The following is a 23,173-nucleotide window of genomic DNA, read 5'->3' as shown; positions in this document are numbered from 1 at the left end:
GGTGAGGCGCTTAATAAGGCAGCCAAATAACTCCTCGTAACGTTATGCATGCATGTAGGATTACCTGGTGGCTCACCTGATGAGGCGCTTAATAAGGCAGCCGAATAACTCCTCGTAGAATTATTTACTCCCTTCTGTTTCTTCTCTTGCCACCTCGATGTGCCCTTAATCGACGGGGAGGTGACCCGCCCATGTTGCATGATAGAGATTTGCAGCGATGAGAGCTCTGCCAGCCCACGATCGAGCCCGAGGGAGGAGCCACCGCATGCGGGTGGGCGCTTCCCTGCGCCTCCCTCACGGAGTTTGCTGCTGAGACGTTGATGCCGGAGGAAGGAGATGCCGCGTGCGGATATGCTTTTTCTCTGAGGAACCGGGTCGACCGCCGGTCGTCGTGCTCGCTCGCCGAGGAACGAGACCGAGCGTTCGTGGCTGTGCATGTGTGGTCGCTTAGCGACGCCGTCACAGATGAGGCCGGAGATGACAACGAGCGGGCGGCGGAGTTTCATCATCCGAAACCAAGCCACCTAAACGGTGGCAGTGGAGGGGAACAGCGGCGGCGAAGGTGATGAGAGGAGCTTCATCGCCGGTCACCACCTTCCCTTGAGATTCAGTTGGGATCCCGCCGGCGTCTACTCGTACTATCGGGAGCCTGCACCCTGCCGAGCTTCAGCCGAGCCTCCTCGCTGCAGCAGGAGAGCCGGGCGGCCGAGCTTCAGCGGTAGTCGCCGCGCCTCCGGGATGTAGCAGGAGCGGTGGGTCGCCGAGATTCAGCGGAAGCCGCCGCCAAGATGGGGGCCAAGGTTCCATCATCGGCATCCTGTAGGTTTGTCGCTCCACTCTGCTCCGGGTTTGTATGAGCTCGTGTATATACAGAAGGAAACAAACCATCGTTAGATCATTGTTTGATTGTAAAGAGAACGAGATGAGATGAACAACTCCCTGATCCTTCTGTATGATGAATATTTTGTGCTCCCGTAGATGGAGTGATGTCCGGAACATCCTGGATCAAATTCTCCATCGATGATTGTTAATCAGCGGACGAAGATTGAAAAAATAAAACCATTTGCATCATGGCTCGATAGACGCCATGCCCCACGGTGGGCGCCAAATGTCGTGGTAACGATTCCGACAATAGAAAGAGGGTAGGATAATGGAGCATGATCTATCAAGATGCACATGGGTGACACGGTGGTTTTAGCGAGTTCAGGCCTCTCACAGTGGAGATAACAACCCTACGTCTCGTGCTCCGGAGAGGCTTTGTTTTATCTGTCATGGACATGAGTTACATGGTATAGAGAGAGCCAGAGCTCCAGGGAAGGAATGAGCCCGCTGGGGGAGAAGAAGAAGATGTGTCTAGCTATGTGGAGGGGGGTGGCTTATATAGAGTGCACCACCTCCTCACCTCTTATGTTACAAGATGGGGCATTGATGCCATAATGTCAGCCCACTACAGATGTATTGTCGACTGTTGGTATTTGCATGACCGAGTGAGTCATACGGCCGAGTGGTTGACTGTCATCCGAGTGGATGGAATGTACTTGTGTGAGTGGATCCGTGCCGAGTGGATTAGATGTTGTCACGATCCAGTAGGAATTTCCCTTGTAGTCCTTAAACTAATAATGAGGTGCCCTTGGGTATGACGTACTGGTCAGACCTATGACCCTACCCTAGGGCTATATCCCCGTCAATCACAATGTGTCCCTAGCAAGCCTCTAGTTGGCGAGCTCGTTAGTCAATAGATGATCATGGTTTCCTGATCATGGGCAATAGATGTCATTGATAACGGGATCACATCATTGGGAGAATGATGTGATGGACAAGACCCAATCCTAAGCATAGCACTAGATCGTATTGTTCGTATGCTAAAGCTTTTCTAATGTCAAGTATCCTTTCCTTCGACCGTGAGATTGTGCAACTCCCGGATACCGTAGGAGTGCTTTGGGTGTATCAAACGTCACAACGTAACTGGGTGACTATAAAGATGCACTACGGGTACCTCCGAAAGTGTCTGTTGGGTTGGTACGAATCGAGATCGGGATTTGTCACTCCGTGTGACGGAGAGGTATCTCTGGGCCCACTCGGTAGAACATCATCATGAGCTCAATGTGACTAAGGAGTTAGTCACACGATGACGTGCTACGGAACGAGTAAAGAGACTTACCGGTAACGAGATTGAACAAGGTATAGGTATACCGACGATCGAATCTCGGGCAAGTTCTATACCGACAGACAAAGGGAATCGTATACGGGATTGATTGAATCCTTGACATCGTGGTTCATCCGATGAGATCATCGTGGAGCAAGTGGGAGCCACCATGGGTATCCAGACCCCCGCTGATGGTTATTGGCCGGAGAGGTGTCTCGGTCATGTCTGCCTGTCTCCCGAACCCGTAGGGTCTACACACTTAAGGTTCGGTGACGCTAGGGTTATAGGGAATTGTTATACGAGGTTACCGAAAGTTGTTCGGAGTCCCGGATGAGATCCCGGACGTCACGAGGAGCTCCGGAATGGTCCGGAGGTAAAGATTGATATATAGGACGGATGGTTTCGAACACCGGAAGTGTTTCGGGCATCACCGGTAACGTACCGGGACCACCGGAGGTGGCCCCGGGGTCCACCGAAAGGGGGCAACGACCCTGGGAGGTAAGATGGGCCAAGTGGGGAAGGGAACCAGCCCCTAGGTGGGCTGGTGCGCCTCCCCACTCAGCCCAATGCGCAGGGGAGAGGGAAGGGGGGCAAACCCTAAGCCAGGTGGGCCTAAGGCCCACCAGGGGTGCGCACCACCCCTCCTCCCTGCCCTGGCCGCCGCCCCCTCTCCCATCTGGGGCTGCCGCACCCCTTGGGGGTGGGAACCCTAAGGTCTACGCCCCCTCCCCCTCCCCCTATATATAGTTGAGGTTTTGGGGCTGTTTTGCACACGGTTTTCTCTCTCCCTCGGCGCAGCCCTGCCCTTCTTCCTCCTCCTCTCTGCCGGTGCTTGGCGAAGCCCTGCCGGGAGACCTCGTCTCTCCATCGACACCACGCCGTCGTGCTGCTGGAGTTCTTCCCCAACCTCTCCCTCCTCCTTGCTGGATCAAGGTGCGGGAGACGTCACCGGGCTGCACGTGTGTTGAACGCGGAGGTGCCGTAGTTCGGCACTTGATCGGAATCGCTGCGAGTACGACTCCATCAACCGTGTTCTAGCAACGCTTCCGCTTAGCGATTTTCAAAGGTATGAAGATGCTCTTACCCCTCTCTCGTTGCTGGTGTCTCCATAGGAAGATCTGAATATGCGTAGGAAAATTTTGAATTTATGCTACGTTACCCAACAGGATCTTCACATCCAGACTTGCATCTAATCTATGTAGATGAAGTTTGTGGTCTATTTAAGCTTGCAGGTTTGCCCGAGGATGAGGTAAAGAAGAAAGTCTTTTCTTTATCTTTGAAGGATAAGGCGTTGACATGGTATAGGCTATGTGATGATTCTGGATCATGGGACTACAATCGGTTGAAATTGGAATTTCATCAAAAGTTTTATCCTATGCATTTAGTACATCGTGATCGGAAATTTATTTATAAGTTTTGGCCTCGTGACAGGAAAGCATAGCTCAAGCTTGGGGGAGGCTTAAATCAATGCTATATTCATGCCCCAATCATGAGCTCTCGAGAGAAATCATCACTCAAAACTTTTATGCTCGGCTTTCTCATGAAGATCGTACCATGCTTGGCACTTCTTGTGCCGGTTCTTTTATGAAGAAGGGTATTGATCACAAGTGGAATTTATTGGAGAGAATCAAACGCAACTCTGAAGATTGGGAGCTGGAGGAAGGTAAGGAGTCAGGTATGAATTTCCAGTTTGATTGCGTTAAATCTTTTGTTGAGACAAACACTTCTAGAGATTTTAGCGCTAAGTATGGACTTGACTCTGAGATAGTAGCTTCTCTATGTGAATCTTTTGCTGCTCATGTTGATCTTCCCAAAGAGAAGTGGTTTAAATATCATCCTCCTGTAGAAAGCAACATAGCCAAAACCAATCTAGTTGAGGAGAAAGTCATTGCTTTTAGTGATCCTGTTGTTCCTTGTCCTTACACTGAGAAACCACCATACCCTGCTAGGATAAAGGATTATTCTAAAGCTCCAACTGTGATACGTAGGGGTTACATTAGACCACTTGCACCCCCTGAGGAAATTAGATTTGAACCTAGTGTTGCTATTATCAAAGATCTCTTAGCCGAAGACATATATGGGCATGTTATCAAATTCTGTGAGGACTCCGCTAGAATTGCTAAACCTCACGTGAAAGACAAACACGGACCTGTAGTTGGCCTGCCCGTTGTTTCTGTTAAGATAGGAGATCACTGTTACCATGGTTTATGTGATATGGGAGCTAGTGTTAGTGCAATACCCCGTTCTCTATATGATGAAATCAAAGATGAGATTGCACCTGCTGAGTTAGAACCCATTGATGTCACTATTACGCTAGCTAATAGAGACACTATCTGCCCTTTGGGAATTGTGAGAGACGTAGAAGTCCTGTGTGGTAAGACAAAGTATCCTACTGATTTTCTCGTCCTTGGTACTGCACAAGATAGCTTTTGTCCCATCATATTTGGTAGACCCTTTCTCAACACTGTCAATGCTCACATTGATTGCATTAAGGAGACTGTCACAGTAAGTTTCGAGGGTGTGTCTCATGAATTTAACTTCTCCAAGTTTGGAAGACAACCCCATGAAAGAGAGTCGTCTGGTAGAGATGAAATCATTGCTCTTGACTCTATTGCCGTACCTCCTACGGATACTTTAGAGCAATATCTGCTTGAGCATGAAAATGATATGCATATGGAGGAGAGAGATGAGATAGATAAAATTGTCTTAGAACAATATCCTATTCTCAAGAATAATCTGTCTGTTGAACTGCTTGGGGATCCTCCTCCACCAAAGGGTGATCCTGTGTTCGAGCTTAAACAGTTGTCTGATACTCTTAAGTATGCCTATCTTGATGAGAAGGAGATATATCCTGTCATTATTAGTGCTCTCCTCTCAGAGCGCAAAGAGAAGAAGTTACTAAAAACTCTGAGGAAGCACCGCGCTGCTATTGGATATACTCTTGATGATCTTAAGGGTATTAGTCCTACTCTATGTCAACACAAGATTAAAACCGATCCTGACTTTAAACCAGTTGCTGATCATCAAAGGATATTAAATCCTAAGATGAAAGAGGTCGTTAGAAAAGAAATATTAAAGCTTCTGGAAGCAGGAATCATTTATCCTGTTGCTCATAGTGATTGGGTAAGTCCAGTACATTGCGTACCTAAGAAGGGAGGTATCACCGTCGTTCCTAATGATAAGGATGAACTAATCCCACAAAGGATTATTACCGGCTATAGAATGGTGATAGACTTCCGGAAACTGAACAAGGCAACCAGGAAAGATCATTATCCTTTGTCGTTCATCGACCAAATGCTAGAAAGGCTATCAAAACACACACACTTCTGCTTTCTAGACAGCTATCCAGGTTTCTCGCAAATACCTGTTGCACAATCTGATCAAGAGAAAACCACTTTCACCTGCCCTTTCGGTACCTTTGCCTATAGACGTATGCCTTTTGGCTTATGTAATGCACCTGCCACCTTCCAAAGATGTATGATGGCTATATTCTCTGACTTTTGTGAAAAGATTGTCGAGGTTTTCATGGATGACTTCTCCATTTACGGGTCTTCCTTTGATGATTGCCTCAGCAACCTTGATCGAGTCTTACAGAGATGCGAAGAAACCAACCTCGTCTTGAATTGGGAGAAGTGCCACTTTATGGTTAATGAAGGTATCGTCTTAGGACACAAAATCTCTGAAAGATGCATTGAAGTTGATAAGGCTAAGGTTGATGCAATTGAGAAAATGCTTTGCCCCACAGATATCAGAGGTATACGAAGTTTCTTCGGTCATGCTGGTTTCTGTAGAAGGTTCATTAAAGACTTATCTAAGATTTCTAGGCCTCTTACCAACCTCTTGAAGAAGGATGTTCCTTTTGTTTTTGATGAGGATTGTGAGGAAGCCTTTGAAATACTTAAGAAGGCTTTGATAACTGCACCTATTGTTCAACCACCTGACTAGAACTCGCCCTTTGAAATCATGTGTGACGCTAGTGATTACGCTATTGGTGCTGTTCTAGGACAAAGAGTTGACAAGAAGTTGAATGTCATTCACTACGCTAGTAAAACTCTAGACAGTGCCCAAAGAAACTATGCCACTACGGAGAAGGAATTTTTAGCAGTCATGTTTGCATGTGAAAAGTTCAGATCTTACATAGTTGACTCCAAAGTCACTATTCACTCTGATCATGCTGCTATTAAGTACCTCATGGAGAAGAAGGACACTAAGCCTAGGCTGATCAGATGGGTTCTCCTGCTACAGGAATTTGATTTGCACGTTGTTGACTGAAAGGGTGCTGATAACCCTGTAGCAGATAACTTGTCTAGGCTAGAGAATGTCCTTGATGACCCACTACCTATTGATGACAGCTTTCCTGATGAGCAACTAATGTCATCCGCACTTCACATAGTGCACCGTGGTATGCCGATTATGCAAACTATATCGTAGCCAAATAGATACCACCCAGTTTCACCTATCAGCAAAAGAAGAAATTCTTCTTTGATTTAAGACACTACTTTTGGGATGATCCTCACCTTTATAAGGAAGGAGTAGATGGTGTTATTAGACGTTGTGTGCCTGAACATGAACATGGACAGATCCTGCAGAAGTGTCATTCCGAAGCCTACGGAGGACACCATGTTGGAGATAGAACTGCCCATAAGGTATTGCAATCAGGTTTCTATTGGCCCACTCTCTTCAAGGATGCCCGTAAGTTTGTCTTGTCTTGTGACGAATGCCAAAGGATAGGGAACATCAGTAAGCGTCAGGAAATGCCTATAAACTATTCACTTGTCATTGAACCATTTGATGTCTGGGGCTTTGATTATATGGGACCCTTCCCGAGTTCCAATGGGTACACTCACATCTTAGTTGTTGTGGATTATATTACTAAGTGCGTAGAAGCTATCCCCACTAAAAATGCTGATCACCACACCTCTATTAAGATGCTTAAAGAAGTCATATTCCCAAGATTTGGAGTCCCTAGATACTTGATGACTGATGGCGGTTCACACTTCATTCATGGTGTTTTCCGCAAGATGCTAGCTAAGTATGATGTCAACCATAGAGTTGCATCTCCTTATCATCCTCAGTCTAGTGGTCAAGTTGAGTTGAGTAATAGGGAGATCAAGTTGATCTTGCAAAAGACCGTCAATAGATCTCGAAAGAATTGGTCTAGCAAACTTGACGATGCACTATGGGCTTATAGGACTGCTTATAAGAATCCCATGGGCATGTCACCGTATAAAGTGGTTTACAGTAAGGACTGTCATTTACCTCTTGAGCTGGAACACAAAGCTTATTGGGCAATCAAAGAGCTCAACTTTGATTTCAAACTTGCCGGTGAGAAGCGGTTGTTTGATATCAGCTCGTTAGATGAATGGAGAGCCCAGGCATACGAGAATGCCAGGTTGTTCAAGGAAAAGGTTAAGAGATGGCATGACAAACGAATACATAAACGAGAGTTCAATGTAGGTGATTATGTCTTGCTATACAATTCTCGTTTGAGATTCTTTGCACGCAAGCTTCTCTCTAAATGAGAAGATCCCTATGTTGTCGACGAAGTATATCGTTCCGGTGCCATCATAATCAATAACACGGAAGGAAATTTTCCTAGAGTGGTAAATGGGCAAAGAATCAAGCATTACATCTCTGGTACTCCCATAAATGTTGAGACCAATATCATCAATGTCATAACTCCACAGGAGTACATAAGGGATGTTTATCAGCCTGTTTCAGACCTTGAAAACGAAGATGTATCTGTTTCGGTAAGAAATTGGACTCCGATACTTTTCCAATAGGAAATTTCTTCCGTTTTGGAATTTTTGGAAAATTAGAAAAATAAAAAGCAGTCCGGAGAGCGAACGAGGCAGCCACAAGCCCTGCCACCGCCCCTACCCCCTGGTGGCGGAGGGCAAGCTTGTGGGCACCTTGTGTGCCTCCCGGACTCCGTTTCTTGCGGAGGACTCCTTCTGGCCCAAAAAAAATCAATATATAGTCGCCCGAAGGCTTTGATCTCCGTATGGCGTAGTTTTCCTCTGTTTTCGTTTCGAGCTTGTTGTCTGCCGCAGATTTAGAGCAAAGATGTCTCAGGAATCTGTTGGGGAGAATGATCTTCACCAAGTTCATGAGGAAGTAGATGCTGATCTGAAAAGAGTAGAAGTCACGGAAGCTAGGGACCAAGCTAAGGAGAAAACCCAAGCTAGGGAGGAAGTTCAACCTATGTTCAACATTGAAGACGTTGAAGGAGTAGATTTTCTCCAACCCTTCTTCCACGTGCTATCTCCATCCTTGATTGAACTCTTGAGGTTTTGAGAAACAACTCGTGCTCGCAATATTTCTCTTTCTCGTGAAGTTGTTTTGCTGGAAAACCATGTCACAGATCTCAAAGGTATAATCAAAGAATGATAGCTCTCTTGGAATCAAAGGCGACAACAACACCACCTTCACCACCGAAGGAAGGCAACTAAGCATTGGTATGGGCAATCCCCTTGGCTTCTGCCAAGCTTGGGGGAGTTGCCCTGGTATCGTATCACCTTTATATCTTTTGCTTTTACCTTTGTTTTAGTTCTTTCCTTTTCAGTTTTTATTTCTTCTCTTAGAGGAATAAGTCTTTAGTTTTTAGTTTGAGTCTTTTTTTTGTCTCTCCCCCGATGTATTCGAGCTTACGAGCTATATAATAAAGAGTATCTTAGTCAAGGGCTTTGCTTTGTGCCATGATCAAAAGTATGAAAAGAATGATAGCATGAAAGATCATGAGACGATCTTATGGAAAGTAGTAGCTTCACATATGACATGTATGATGATTGAAACTTGTTGAGAATAAATCAACATAGACCGCGGTCATTGTTGTAATTAATAAGAAGTAATAAGGAAAGAGAGGTTCACATATAAATATATCATCTTAGACACTTTTTTACAATTGTGAGCACTCACCAAACTATTACATGCTTAGGAGTAGATGTTGGACAAGGAAGACAACATAATGAATTGTGTTTGCTTGGTTCCAAACAATGTTATATGATTAGAGATCCCTTAGCATGTGACGATTGCTTCCACCTCATATTAGCCAAAACTCCCGCACCAAGTAGAGATACTACTTGTGCATCCATAAACCTCCAACCAGTTTTGCCATGAGAGTCCACCATACCTACCTATGGATTGAATAAGATCCTTCAAGTAAGTTGTCATCGGTGCAAGCAATAAAAATTGCTCTCTAATATGTATGATCTATTAGTGTGTGGAAAATAAGCTTTGTACGAACCTGTGATGAGGAAGACATAAAAGCGACAGACTGCATAATAAAGTTCTTTATCACAGGAGGCAATATAAAGTTATGTTCCTCCGCACTAAGAGGACACGCATTCAAACCTCAAAAGCGCATGACAACCTTTGCTTCCCTCTGCGAAGGGCCTATCTTGTACCTTTACTTATTAATTGCCTTAAGTTATATTTATAGGATTTATCCATAGGCACTTCTTGAAGTCCATCTGTTGGGTTCAAGGAGTTTATATGATGACCAAGATGGTATTCAAGGTATTATCCAAAGAATGGTCATAGAGACACTAGGTTGATCAAGATCTCAGACAAATAGTAAATCAAGATGATCAACACACAAAACGTATAAGATGTACCGAGAGGGATCAAGTGATCCCATGGTATGGTAAGCATTGTCCATTACGTGTTTGTGTACTAACCCATGGTCTTTGTGAGACTCCTATGTGGGGGTTAGGTGTGCTTCCATGGACTTGCGTCAAAAGGAAGATCTCATACAACTCATGAAGGATGACGTCAAGTGGTGATCGTCATCAAGATTGTGGTGTGCAAGTTCAAGTGGATCAGCACGAATATATCATTGAAACTATTGTTAATGATCATGTGTTAATAAGGACAAGCTCATGTTCTAACAAGGACAAGATCAAGATAAGCATTCCTGAGCACTACATGCTTGATTCTTGTGGATGTTCACATGGTGGACAAATGAAGATGAATACATAAGTTTCAAGTGGATCAGCACGAATATATCATTGAAACTATTGTTAATGATCATGTGTTGATAAGGACAAGCTCTCATGTGCTAACAAGGACAAGATCAAGATAAGCATTCCTGAGCACTACATGCTTGATTCTTGTGGATGTTCACATGGTGGACAAATGAAGATGAATACATAAGGTAGGCTTTCCACATTGTGTATGGGAGAGCTACTTGAAGACTTCATCATGTCTTGCTTTCAACTTGAGCCAAGAAGGAACAACAACATCAAGCTCAAGTGAAAGGGCTAACTCAAAGGTATCAGTTCCTTTGACGTTAGTTGTGCGGAGTGATGATCAGCGAATAAAAGTATACACTCAAGTATGGATCATCAGTACCCTTTTATGATTCTTGAGTCCTTAGGGATCTCGCACTATTAAGAGGGGATCACAGGTTTTGCGATGAACTTGCTCAAACTACATCTCCACTGTTCTGCTCAATACCACATATTCTCTACTTTGCTCCTATCTCAAAACAGGTCCACTGCCTCGGACTTCCGGCTCCCTCCGGACGTCCGAGGACCGGTCAAGGGTCGGACGACTGACATGGTACGGAAATCCGGAGCTCTGTACCAGAAGAAATTGAGCTCTATAACTCGGATTTCCGGCTCACTCCGGACATCCGAGGGCCGAACGACCGACCAGCTTCGGAAATCTAGAGCCCTGCACCAGAAGTACGTGAGCTCTATAACTCGGATTTCCGGCTCCCTCCGGACGTCCGAGGGCCAGACGTCCGTCCCATTTAGGAAATCCGGAACCTCCCACCAGAAGAAGTTGAGTCGAATAACTCGGATTTCCGGTCCTCTCCGGACGTCCGGTCGCTGTTCAATTCACAGTATTTTCAGTGATATCTACAGGCCTCGGACGACCGACCTCTGTCGGACGTCCGACCCCTCGCGGACGCCCGGACTTCCGGAAACTGTCGGACGTCCGGACCCTGTGTGACTTAAAGTGTCCCCAATGGCTGTTTTTCTCTCCCCACTATAAATACCCCCCTCCCACTTCGTGAGAGGGCTGCCCAACACAGTCATATCCTCATAAGAACACATTTCCACCTCACACACATTTGCTCACATCAAATCTTATATCCCAAGAGCATTTGTGAGCCCCTTTGAGAGTTGTTCCAATCAAAAGATAGATCGTCTCCCTCTCCTTCTCTCAACCCAAGCTATTTGAGATTTGAGCAAGTTTTGAGCATTTCCCGTGATCTTGTTACTCTTGGAGGTTGGAGACTCCTAGGCGGTAGGAGTTCTTCGGAGAGGAATCAATCCGTGTGATTACCCCCGGAAAAGTTTGTGAGGTTTGGAAGCCACCTCAAAGGCTTACCACTAGTGGTTGAGAAACGCCTTCGTGGTGTTATCTTAAAGGGAGAATAGGGTGAGCCTTCGTGGCATTGGTGTGCCTTCGTGGTAACATCCACCTCTCTAACGGTGACTAGCTTCCCTCCAAGGAAGTGAGCATCGGGATACATCTTCGTCTCAGTGACCTTGGTTATCCTTAACCCTAACTCCTTACTTGTGGTTTACTTGTGTTACATGAGCATACATACATTGCATATTGTTTGTGCTCATTATATTGTGTTGGATATTTCTTGTACAAGATTAATCATTCAAGCATACCTTCTATATCCACACGTTCATACTTGCAGCTTTTGATATATCGTGTGATATAGTGTGATCTAGTATCTTGTGTTGTTCACCTACTTGTCGTGTGATATAGCTCAAGTAAGTTTGTGTAACTTACTTGTGCTTGTTAGTAACTGTATTGTGTCCATCTTGGTAGATCGTGTTGTTGATACACGCTGCAGTGCCTAGTGCATTTAGGATTTGTGCTTGACAAGTACCCTCTTAGTTTATTTCCGCATTAGTTTCAAGCCAAATCCGAAGAAGTTTTTAAATAGCCTATTCACCCCCCTCTAGGCGTCATCGAGGTCTTTTCAATGTGACGATTGCTTCCACCTCATATTAGCCAAAACTCCCGCACCAAGTAGAGATACTACTTGTGCATCCATAAACCTCCAACCAGTTTTGCCATGAGAGTCCACCATACCTACCTATGGATTGAATAAGATCCTTCAAGTAAGTTGTCATCGGTGCAAGCAATAAAAATTGCTCTCTATTAGTGTGTGGAAAATAAGCTTTGTACGAACCTGTGACAAGCAAGACATAAAAGCGACAGACTGCATAATAAAGTTCTTTATCACAGGAGGCAATATAAAGTGACGTTCCTCCGCACTAAGAGGACACGCCTTCAAACCTCAAAAGCGCATGACAACCTCTGCTTCCCTCTGCGAATGGCCTATCTTGAACCTTTACTTTTTGCCCTTATAAGAGTCATGGTGATCTTCACCAATTCCCTTTTTGCCTTTGTCTTGGCTACTGTCACATGCTTGGGAAAGATCTATATTCATATATCAACTTGGAGTTGAGTACTTATGCTTTATTGTTGTTGACTTTACCCTTGAGGTAAATGGTTGGGAGGCAAAACTATAAGCCCCTATCTTCCTCTATGTCCAGCTGAAACTTTGACACCATGAGTACCACGTGAGTTGTAACAATTGTGGAAAACGAAAGAGATGATTGAGTATGTGGGTTTGCCTTACAAGCTCTTATTTGACTCTTTCTGATGTTGTGATAAATTGCAATTGCTTCAATGACTATGGATTATTGTTGGTTACTTCTTGGTAAGGTTTTTTGCTTCATGCTTTGCTTTGTGAAGGAATTGTTACTTTCCCATAAGAATCTTTATGATGTATTGCTATTCTATGTGTGATCATGATGCCCTCATGTCCGTATTATGTTTTATCGACACCTTCGTCCCCAAACATGTGGACATGTTTATGGGACTTGGTTTTCGCTTGAGGACAAGCGAGGTCTAAGCTTGGGGGAGTTGATACGTCCATTTTGCATCATGCTTTCATGTTGATATTTATTGCTTTTTGGGCTGTTATATTACTTGTGGTACCATATTTATGCCTTTTCTCTCTTATTTTGCAAGGTTTATTTGAAGAGGGAGAATTCAGGCAGCTGGAATTCTGGACTGGAAAAGGAGCAAATCCTAGTCCACTATTCTGCACATCTCCAAATGCCCTGAAAAGTTACGTGGATTTTTTCTGGATTATATAAAAAATACTGGGCGAAAGAACTACCGGAGGGGGGGCCACCAGGGCTCCACAAGCTTGCCCACCGCCACCACCCCCTGGTGGCGCAGGGCAAGCTTGTGGGCTGCCTGACGGCCCACTAGCCCCCCTCTTTTGCTATATGAAGCGTCCTGGTCCAGAAAAAAAAATCAATCGGGAGCTTTTTCGTGGTTTCTCCGCCGCCACGAGGTGGAACTTGAGCAGATCCAATCTAGAGCTCCGGCAGGACGATCCTGCCAGGGAAACTTCCCTCCCGGAGGGGGGAATCATCGCCATCGTCATCACCAACACTCCTCTCGTCGGAGGGGAGGCATCTTCATCAACATCTTCATCAGCACCATCTCCTCTCCAATCCCTAGTTCATCTCTTGTAACCAATCTTCGTCTCGCAACTCCGATTGATACTTGTAAGGTTGCTAGTAGTGTTGATTACTCTTTGTAGTTGATGCTAGTTGGATTACTTGGTGGAAGAGTTTATGTTCAGATCCTTGATGCTATTCATTACACCTCTGATCATGATTATGATTATGCTTTGTGAGTAGTTACTTTTGTTCCTCACGACATGGGATAAGTCATGTTAATAATAGTCATGTGAATTTGATATTCGTTCGGTATTTTGATATGTTGTATGTTGTTTTTCCTCTAGTGGTGTTATGTGAACGTCGACTACATAACACTTCACCATATTTGGGCCTATAGGAAGGCATTGGGAAGTAGTAAATAGATGATAGGTTGCTGGAGTGACAGAAGCTTAAACCCCAGTCTATGCGTTGCTTCGTGAGGGGCTGATTTGGATCCACCAGTTTAATGCTATGGTTAGACTTTGTCTTAATTCTTCTTTTGTAGTTGCGGATTCTTGCGAGAGAGGTTAATCATAAGTGGGATGCTTGTCCAAGTAAGGGCAGTACCCAAGCGCCGGTCCACCCACATATCAAACTATCAAAGTAACGAACGCGAATCATATGAACATGATGAAACTAGCATGACAGAAATTCCCGTGTGTCCTCGGGAGCGTTTTTCCTCCTATAAGACTTTGTTCAGGCTTGTCCCTTGCTACAAAAGGGATTCGGCCACTTGCTGCCCCGTTGCTACTACTTGTTATTTGTTACTCTTTGCTTGCTACGTTTCACCTGCTACACCATCACTTGTTACCGCTACTTTCAGTGCTTGCAGTTATTACCTTGCTGAAATCCGTTTATCAGAGCCTTCTGCTCCTCGTTGGGTTCGACACTCTTACTTATCGAAAGGACTACGATTGATCCCCTATACTTGTGGGTCATCAGTTTCCTCCCGGAACACTAAATATAGGCCAAAGGAGGGCACCGGAGGAGGTGGGACCCACCCAGGCGACCTCGTGGCGCGGCCTAGTGCCTGGCCGCACCAGTAGGCCGCCAGGGAGGCCCCTGGCCCCCTCTGGCCCTCCTTCGGTGATCCTGAAGCTTCTGTTTCTCTGATTTTTAATATATTTTTTCTGGATTTTTTCGGGCTTCGGAAAATTGGGTAAAAGCCCCTACAAAATAGACATCAGCAGACAGAAACTGGCACTGGGTGCACTAAGTTAGTAGGTTAGTCCAAATATGTGTAAAATGATATAAAAATGTGGTAGAACATATAACAATGTCACCCAAAAGATCACGAAACAAGCTGAAATTATAGATACGTTTGGGACGTATCAACGACCCAAAGGATTCATGGGATGTGAGAGGAGGTAGACCAGCCCCTAGTGGGTTGGCCAAAGCCTCCCCTAAGGGTCCATGCGACTAGAGTGGAGGAATAAGGCAAAAAGCTAAAAGGTGGAAAGGGTTTCTAAATTAGGAAGGAGTCCTAATAGGATTCCACCTCCCTTGTGGGAGGTGGATTCCTCCCTTGTTGGTTTGGCCGACCCCTTCTCCTTGGAGTAGGGGCCAAGGCTGCCTCCTCTCCTATCCTCCTATATATATATATATATATATATATATATATATATATATTAGAGGTTTTAAGGGTTTTGATACACAGAAATCAACCACGACTGCCTCTACTTCTCTCTAGATATGTTTCTCCTCTAGTCTAATTCGGCGGTGCTTAGGCGAAGCCCTGCTGGATTAGTTAACCACCACCACCACCACGCCGCCCTGCTGGAGAACTCATCTACCTCTCCGCCCCTCTTGCTGGATCAAGAAGGCGGGGATCGTCAATGAGCTGTACATGTGCTGAGCGTGGAGGTGCCGTCCGTTCGGCACTAGATCGGGATGGATCATGATGGGATCGCGGGACGGATCGTGATGAGAATGAGATCGTGGGACGGGCTACGATTTAGATCGCGAAGATGTTTCACTACATCAACCGTGTTATATACGCTTCCGCTTAGCGAATGTACAAGGGTATGTAGATTCACTCTCCCCTCTCGTAGATGATCATCACCATGGATAGGTATTGCGTGTGTGTAGGAATTTTGTTGTTTCCCATGCAACGTTCCCCAACAGCACAAGCCAACAGGGCGCGACCTGGGCCTTGGCCGCGCCCTGATGGCTTGTGGGGCCCACGTGGATCTGTTTGCGCGTGATTCCAACGCTGAAAAATCCTATAAATCCCAGAAACCCCAGAAATAAAGAGAGAACTTCTGCTCCACCGCCGCAACTCTCTGTATCGCCGAAAAACCAATCTAGAGTGATTCGAGTACACTGGTGGAGAGAGAAAACCATCACCAGCGGCCATCTTCATCATCCCAGCGGAGGCCATAATGAGGAGGGAGTAGTTCACCCTCGAGGCTGAGGGTATATACTAGTAGCTATGTGTTCAATCTCTCTCTCTCTCTCTCTCTCGTGTTCTTGAGATGGCACGATCTCAGGAACACGGGCTTTGTTAATATAGCTGGATCATGTGATGTATTGCCCTTACCATCTAGTTGTGATGAATTGAGTCTTTTCCTTTAAGATCTCGTCATGTTGGATTGAGCATATTGGTATGACAACACTTGATGTAAGTCTTGAATGGGATACTTGTAGTGACATTGGGGTATTCTATTGATTCACTTGATATATGTTGAGGCATCAACTTGCGGGTTCCGGTGACCTTGAGGATGTATGCATAGGGGTTGATTGCACGTTTTCATACCATGTTCTCCGATAGAAATCTTGGAGTGCTCCCTGCACGTTCTTTGTGTTGGATTGAATATGATAGCTCTGAACTTGTTTGATGCATGTCGCATAATTTACCCATGGATACTTGAGGTGACATTAGGGTCGATTGATATGTATCATTGGTGTTATCTTAGTACAAACTCTTGAATAGATTGAACGGAAAGGATATCTTGATGTTATCTTCGTACGAACTCTTGAATAGATTGATCGAAAAGAATGACTTTGAGATGGTTCTAGTACCTACACCAATTTCATCTTATTGTTCTCCACTGGATAGGAACTTTGGAGTGATTCTTTGTTGCACGTTGAGGGATCCAGCCATGTTAGCATTGTTGACACATTGCACTAGTGAAAGTATGTACCCTAGGCCTTATTTCCGCGCATTGATACAACATTTTGCTTGTTGTTTGCCACTTGTTACCTTGCTGTTTTTATATTTTCAGATTACAAAAACCTATATCTACCATCCATATTGCACTTGTATCATCATCTCTTCGCCGAACTAGTGCACCTATACAACTTACCATTGTATTGGGTGTGTTGGGGACACAAGAGATTTCTTGTATTTGATTGCACGGTTGCTTGAGAGAGACTATCTTCACCCTACACCTCTCACAGATTGATAAACCTTAGGTCATCCACTTGAGGGAAAATTGCTACTGTCCTACAAAGCTCTGTGCTTGGAGTCCCAACACGAGTCTACGAGAATAAAGTTGTGTAGTAGACATCAACGCTCTCCCCTCTCTCCCGATGGCGCCGGAGTGCTGCCCGGGGAGCCATTGCCATGGTGATCGTCTCCATCAACATCACCATCATCTCTTTTCAGCGGTCCACTCTCCCGCACCCGCTCTAATCCCCTCGAACATGGTGTTTCATGTTGCACATTATTAATTAATGATGTGTTGCCATCCAATGATGTTTGAGTAGATTTATGTTGTCCTTTGGGTTGATTGATGATCTTGTGGTTTGAGTGTATGTTTTATTTTGGTGTTGTCCTATGGTTCCCTATGTGTCGCGCACACGTGAGGGATTCTCACTGTGGGGTGTTGGAATACATTCATGATTCGCTTACAGTGGGGGGCTAGAGTGACAGAAGCTTACAACCGAGTAAGGGCGTTGTTTACGTATGGGAGTAAAAGGAACTTGATATTTAATGCTATAGTTGGATTTACCTTAATGATTTCTAGTAGTTACGGATACTTGCTAGAAGTCTAATCATAAGTTCATATGATCCAAGTACGAAAAGTATGTTAACTCATGCCTCTCCGTCATATAAAATTGCAAGAATGATTACCGATCTTGTTATCAATTGCCTAGGATGATTCCGCACACCATACCATCATTATTCCACACTCGCTATTTGTAATACATTGTAATACATGCGACTATTTTCATATTTTGTTCTCCAATATCATTCAAAGCTATCGTCTTTATACCCACAACGCAATTTTAATTCTCGTTACTAGATATAAGCGAACATTCGATGTATGTAGACTCGTATCGCTGGGAGATAGTACTTGAGAGAATATTGATCTTACCTTTAGCTCCTTGTGGTTTCAACACAAATTTGGCCAAACATGTCATGCTAATCGGGCCATCCCAAGAGCACGCAAGCCCGACATGCTACGGGACCGGCCCGACACGCGCTAATCGGGGTGTGCGAGGCACACAATCCGTCGTGGGTTGCACCTGGACCTCCACCCTAACCCCGCAGGCTAGCATGACACAACATGATTAGAGCAGGCCGACACGAAGCACGACCCGACACGACGGCACTGGCACGACACGACCGACCCGCCTCGGTCGAACAGGGAGCGGGGGCGGTCGCTCGGGTGGCCAGCGTAGCGCTCTGCGCCTCTGCCTCCGTCGAAGGGGGAGCATGGGGAGCGGGGCCGTGGGACGGTGGGACTCGGAGTCGTTGGGAGGGGTTTAGGAGGGATTATGGTGTTTTTTTAAAAGAAAATGCATATATTCGAAAATTTGACTCTTGAAAAATTGTATTTTTTTGCTATAAATAGGGCTTCCCAGCCCACACATTTCTCACACTCAAACATGGAAAACCAGGACCATAATAGCTTCCCACTCTCTAATTTCGGTCTTGATGGTTTGGACTATAACCTCTTCCCTCCGAGCTCTGATCCAACTACCATGCCCCGACCCATGCAACATCGTGCCTAACGTGCCTAACGTGCTTAACGTGCCATTTTTTGGCTATAAAAAGGGATGCCCGCTTTCTCATTTGTCAAACTCAAACTCTATCTCATTTTACACAAACAAAATTGGCTGATCCAAATCAATACGTTCTTGCGAGACGCGGTACTATTTGGAGGTACTACGATGAAGAATTTGTTAGAGATGAGGATGGTGTCGCCCAGCTTTTTGCATAGTGCAAACAATGCTGTAAGAAGTTGCTCGTGAAACAAAATGTGGGAACCGACCACCTGATGAAGTACAAGACAACACACGTCACGGAGGCAACGGAGGCGGCGGCTATGGCTGCGGCTGCGGGGCAAGGTTGAAGGATTATTAGAGCTTCGCTTGTAGTATTTATAATTTCTTTCGTTTCTCTATCTTTTAATCTTTTAGTATTTCTAGAGGATGCTCGTACCCTTTTAGAGCATGGCTTGTAGTATTTGTATTTTCTTTCCTTTCTCTATCTTTTAATCTTTTAATATTTCTAGATGATGGCTTGTACTCTTTTACTTCTATGGGGTGGAAGGTTTTAATGAGACGAGCACTAATAAAACGTTAGATTTATCCCATATAATACCCTACCAAAATTTATATATATATATTTTTACATTTTTTGGCTTTTTTGTCTATTTTACAAAAAGGTAAAAAATGTAATCAGGCCAGCGTGCCAAGCCGGGCCGGCATGCCTTCGCCTGCCGCGTGCCGTGCCCGGGCCGCCACCCCGAGCACGTGGCCCGTCACAACACGACCCGATTAGTAATTGTTCCGGGGAGGGTCGTGTCGTGCCGGGCTCGTTTACAACGGGCCGTGCCGAGCCGTGCCATGCTGGCTCGTTTAACCAGGTATGATTCAACACTCTATACTTATCACTTTCATCTTTGGGAAATGCTATGATAATTCCTTGCAGTTGGAGATTATCATGACATTCGGGTATCTAGATGACATTAGAGTTGATTGACGCGTATCATATGTTATTGTTGTAATACGATCTCTAAAACTATTGGTCACACTTTAGGGTTGTTCAATAGATTGATTGGAGACACAACTTTGAGGTGGTTTACTATATACGTGATTTCATCCTACTTTCTTCGATAGGAATAGAGACTTTGAGTGATTCATTGCCGCACTTTGAGGGGTTATTATATGATTCAATCATGTTAGTAATATTGAGAGATTGCACAAGCCGTCTTTACACACTTTTGGTACTTGTTAGCTTATTGTTTTTATTTATTTAGATTATCAAAGGCTTTTTCTACCATTCATATTGCACATCTATCATCATCTTTTTGTCGAATTAGTGCATCTATGCAACTGACAATTGTATTGGGTGTGTTGGTGACACAAGAGACTACGTATATTTTCTTGCATGATTGTTTGAGAGAGAACCATTTTCATCCTACACATCCCACATATTGATAAAGATTAGGTGATCTACTTGAATAAATTTTGATGTTGTCCTACAAATTTATGCGCTTGAAAGGATAACAAAGTCTACAATAATAAAAATGCATAGTAGACATCAACGTCCCATCAATAGTCAACTAGATAAAAAACAATAGAAAATGTAGTAGGCACACAACATGCTTCACGGTGTTGCCCCGCTATTCAATGACGTGTATTAGGGGATGCATTATTGATGCTTGTGTGTACAAACCACAACTTATGTTTCTTAGAATTTCTTCGCTTTGCTAGAAAAGCATAATACTAGTTTCTTTTAGCATTAATTGTTTGGTGCAAAAGAACTGATGAAAGAAAAAAAGGCTGAGGATGGTACTTTACAACACAGTAGGCTATGTTTAAGTTCATGCAAAAGAAATAATATTGACATCATATTTTATACATTTACACATGGTTTGACTTTGATTTGATAGTGTTTATCAATATCCCTATTTTTTTCTATATCCATGTGAACCAAACACTCAAATTTACAAGCATTGTTTGTTCTCTAGTCATTGTATTATTTCTGCACAATCATATACCGCAAATCATGCAAACCAAACATATCCTCCTTTCTTCCATGTTGCCAGAAGTAGAATCACATGACCAACATTTCAATAGACAACATCACAACCAGAGCAAGAAAATCTGACACTTGATTGGGCTCGGTCCTCATGTTTTCGTCCGGTAACCTGGTTAAAAAGCCTAAAATAAACCTATTATCCATTTTAAAGGAAAAAAGCTATACAATGCTTCATCATTTTATTAGAAAAAATTACATTGATTACATTTTATCTATGTTGTCGGGTCGGGCTTGATCAAACCCGAGCCCGGCCCGGCCCGGCCCGGCCTTGAAGACGGCTAGGCCACCCACCTACCCCCACCGGTCATCACACAACCGCGCACCCAAGCCAAGCCAAGCCAAGCCAAGCGTTCTTAAAAAAGAAAAAAAAGAAAAAACAAGCGAAGCGATCGACCTTTACTACTCGTCTAGGTCTAGCCGTCTCCATCCTCGCAGCCCCAACCCAATCAACCAATCCATCCCCCGTCCGGCCGCGCCGCGACCCCAATCCACCACAGATCGACCCACCACCACGTCTCACCTCACCTCGTCTCGTCTCGTCTCGTCTCGAGGTCGGGGGCGGGGGCTCGCTCCAACTCGATCCATGGCCTCGGACCAAACCCTCCCACCCCCACCGCTACTCCCGTCCAACCCCAACCAGATCCCGCCCCCGACCCCGACCGCACCGCTCCCGCTCCCGCACCACCCGACCCCGTCCCCATCCCCCGCCTCCGCCGCGCGGAAGCTCCCCATCAAGCGCCGCTCCCCGCCGCGCCCCTCCTCCTCGCCCTCCTCCTCCGGCGCCGCCTCCTCCGGCGACCCCCTCAAGGCCGCCCACCAGCAGCCGCCCTTCAAGTTCCAGCGCATCTGGTCCGAGTCGGACGAGCTGCGCTTCCTGCAGGGCCTGCTCGGCTGCGGCGCGCAGGGCCTCGTCTTCCCCCGCGACCTCAACGTCTTCTACGACCGCTTCTCCGAGTCCATGCCGCAGCCCTACACCCGCTCCCAGCTCTCCGAGAAGCTCCGCCGCCTCCGCAACAAGCACCGCGGCGTCTCCGCCCGCGTCGCCAGGGGCCTCGACCCCGCCCGCCTCGCCCCTCACGACCGCGACGTGCTCCACCTCTGCTCCCGCCTCTGGGACCCCGCCAGCGCCGCCACCTCCCCCTTCGCCGCCACGGGCGCCTCCGCCGGCTCCTCGGGCAACAAGCGCCGCCGCGCCAACCCTGCGCCCCCGCCGCTGCCCGACGTCCCCGCCCCCTCGGGGGACAGCAACTCCCATGGCTGCTACTGGATCGGTTCCTCCATCCCGGGGGCCGCCGCTTCCTTCCCCGACGACAACTGCGGCGGCGGCGAGGATGTGATGTATCTCGAGCAGGAGAACGGCCACCACCTCTATTTTGATGAAGATGCCGCTTTTGTTGCCGACGGCAACCTTAATGGGATCACCTTGGACGGGATTGCGCTGGAGCAGGCTGAGACCATGGCCGTTCTCACCGACGCCGGTGACAATGGGGTTGTTGGCAACGACTATGTAGCTCCCCCAAATGTTGTGAACAATGGAGTTAGTAGTGAGAATGGTAACTGCAATGTATTGCTGCCGCGTAGCAGCGAGCATCGCATGGCAAGTTCCGTGTTGGATGTGTTTGAGGAGTGTTTAAGGGAGGCAAAGGCCGATGGAATGGGTAGTGGTGGCAGTGCCGAGGAAAGCGAACTCGCCAGGCGGTGGAGGGCGCAGAGGATTGATGAGCTTGATGTGTTGAGCCGAAGGCTCAGGTTGATCATTGAGGATGCTACTGCCGCTGGGCACTAAGTGAGATGTATCGGATGATCAGGTTGATCATTGAGGATGCTGCTGCCACTGGGCACTAAGTGAGATGTATCCGATGATGTGCTTCCATCCTTTGCTGCTATGTATAGAAATCAGCTTATGCATGCTATGTTTTTGTAGTGCATTGCTCAGCTTGAGCCTTGCTTTAGCCGCTCTAGTTATAATTTATGCCTGTGTAACATTTCTACGGATATTGCTGTTTCGTTTAATAATTTAATCACTCCATCGTCTTAATAATGCCTTATGATTCCAGCATTGTTGTTTATATAGCGTGCTTCTGCCACTATCATTTTCAGTTAATGCTAATGATTAATCAGTAGTTCATCTAGCTTCAACCCTCCACTGGATGTTGTTTTAACTTATTAACTGCGCAAATATCTCAGGGTTCAACCACCACGTGCCAGATTAAATCTCATTGATCTATTTTGTGGGGCAAATAAACCATCGTATCTTGTTTTCTTTTTAGTTATGTGCTAGGGCTTGCTTGTACCTTTGGTCTCATTATTTTGAACTTACAAAATGTGAAAGATGAATGTGTTGTTTCCCCGAAGACAGATTTATTCTGACTGCTTTTTGTTGACTCATTTCCATGCAATTGCAACCATTGTAATTCAAACATTACTTTAGGTTGTCACAAGGTGCCACATTATAGGAAATTTCAACCTTTTTTATTGACTAGGAATGTTTGAGCTTTTTGTTTTGTTGTCATGTAATCCTGTTTTAGACTGCAGATTTAT

At 45.6% G+C, this 23,173-nt stretch overlaps 1 protein-coding gene across 1 annotated transcript; it reads left to right on the top strand.

The window, feature by feature from the left end:
- The first annotated feature begins 21,057 nt into the window (after nucleotides 1–21,057).
- Nucleotides 21,058–22,670, top strand: LOC123447421 (probable transcription factor At5g28040). Its single transcript, XM_045124018.1, has one exon. The coding sequence runs from the start codon at nucleotides 21,216–21,218 to the stop codon at nucleotides 22,416–22,418; it is 1,203 nt and encodes a 400-aa protein (XP_044979953.1). The 5' UTR covers nucleotides 21,058–21,215; the 3' UTR covers nucleotides 22,419–22,670.
- The last annotated feature ends 503 nt before the right edge of the window (nucleotides 22,671–23,173 follow it).

This window comes from Hordeum vulgare, chromosome 4H (assembly GCF_904849725.1).
Source record: "Hordeum vulgare subsp. vulgare chromosome 4H, MorexV3_pseudomolecules_assembly, whole genome shotgun sequence".
Taxonomy (NCBI): Eukaryota; Viridiplantae; Streptophyta; class Magnoliopsida; order Poales; family Poaceae; genus Hordeum; species Hordeum vulgare.
Note: the sequence above shows the minus strand (reverse complement) of the source record. Positions and strands in the feature narration are given on the sequence as shown.

What these genes read in the sequence shown, in the direction of transcription:
- LOC123447421 (XM_045124018.1), top strand. Translation starts at nt 21,216, where the DNA reads ATGGCCTCGGACCAAACCCTCCCACCCCCACCGCTACTCCCGTCCAAC.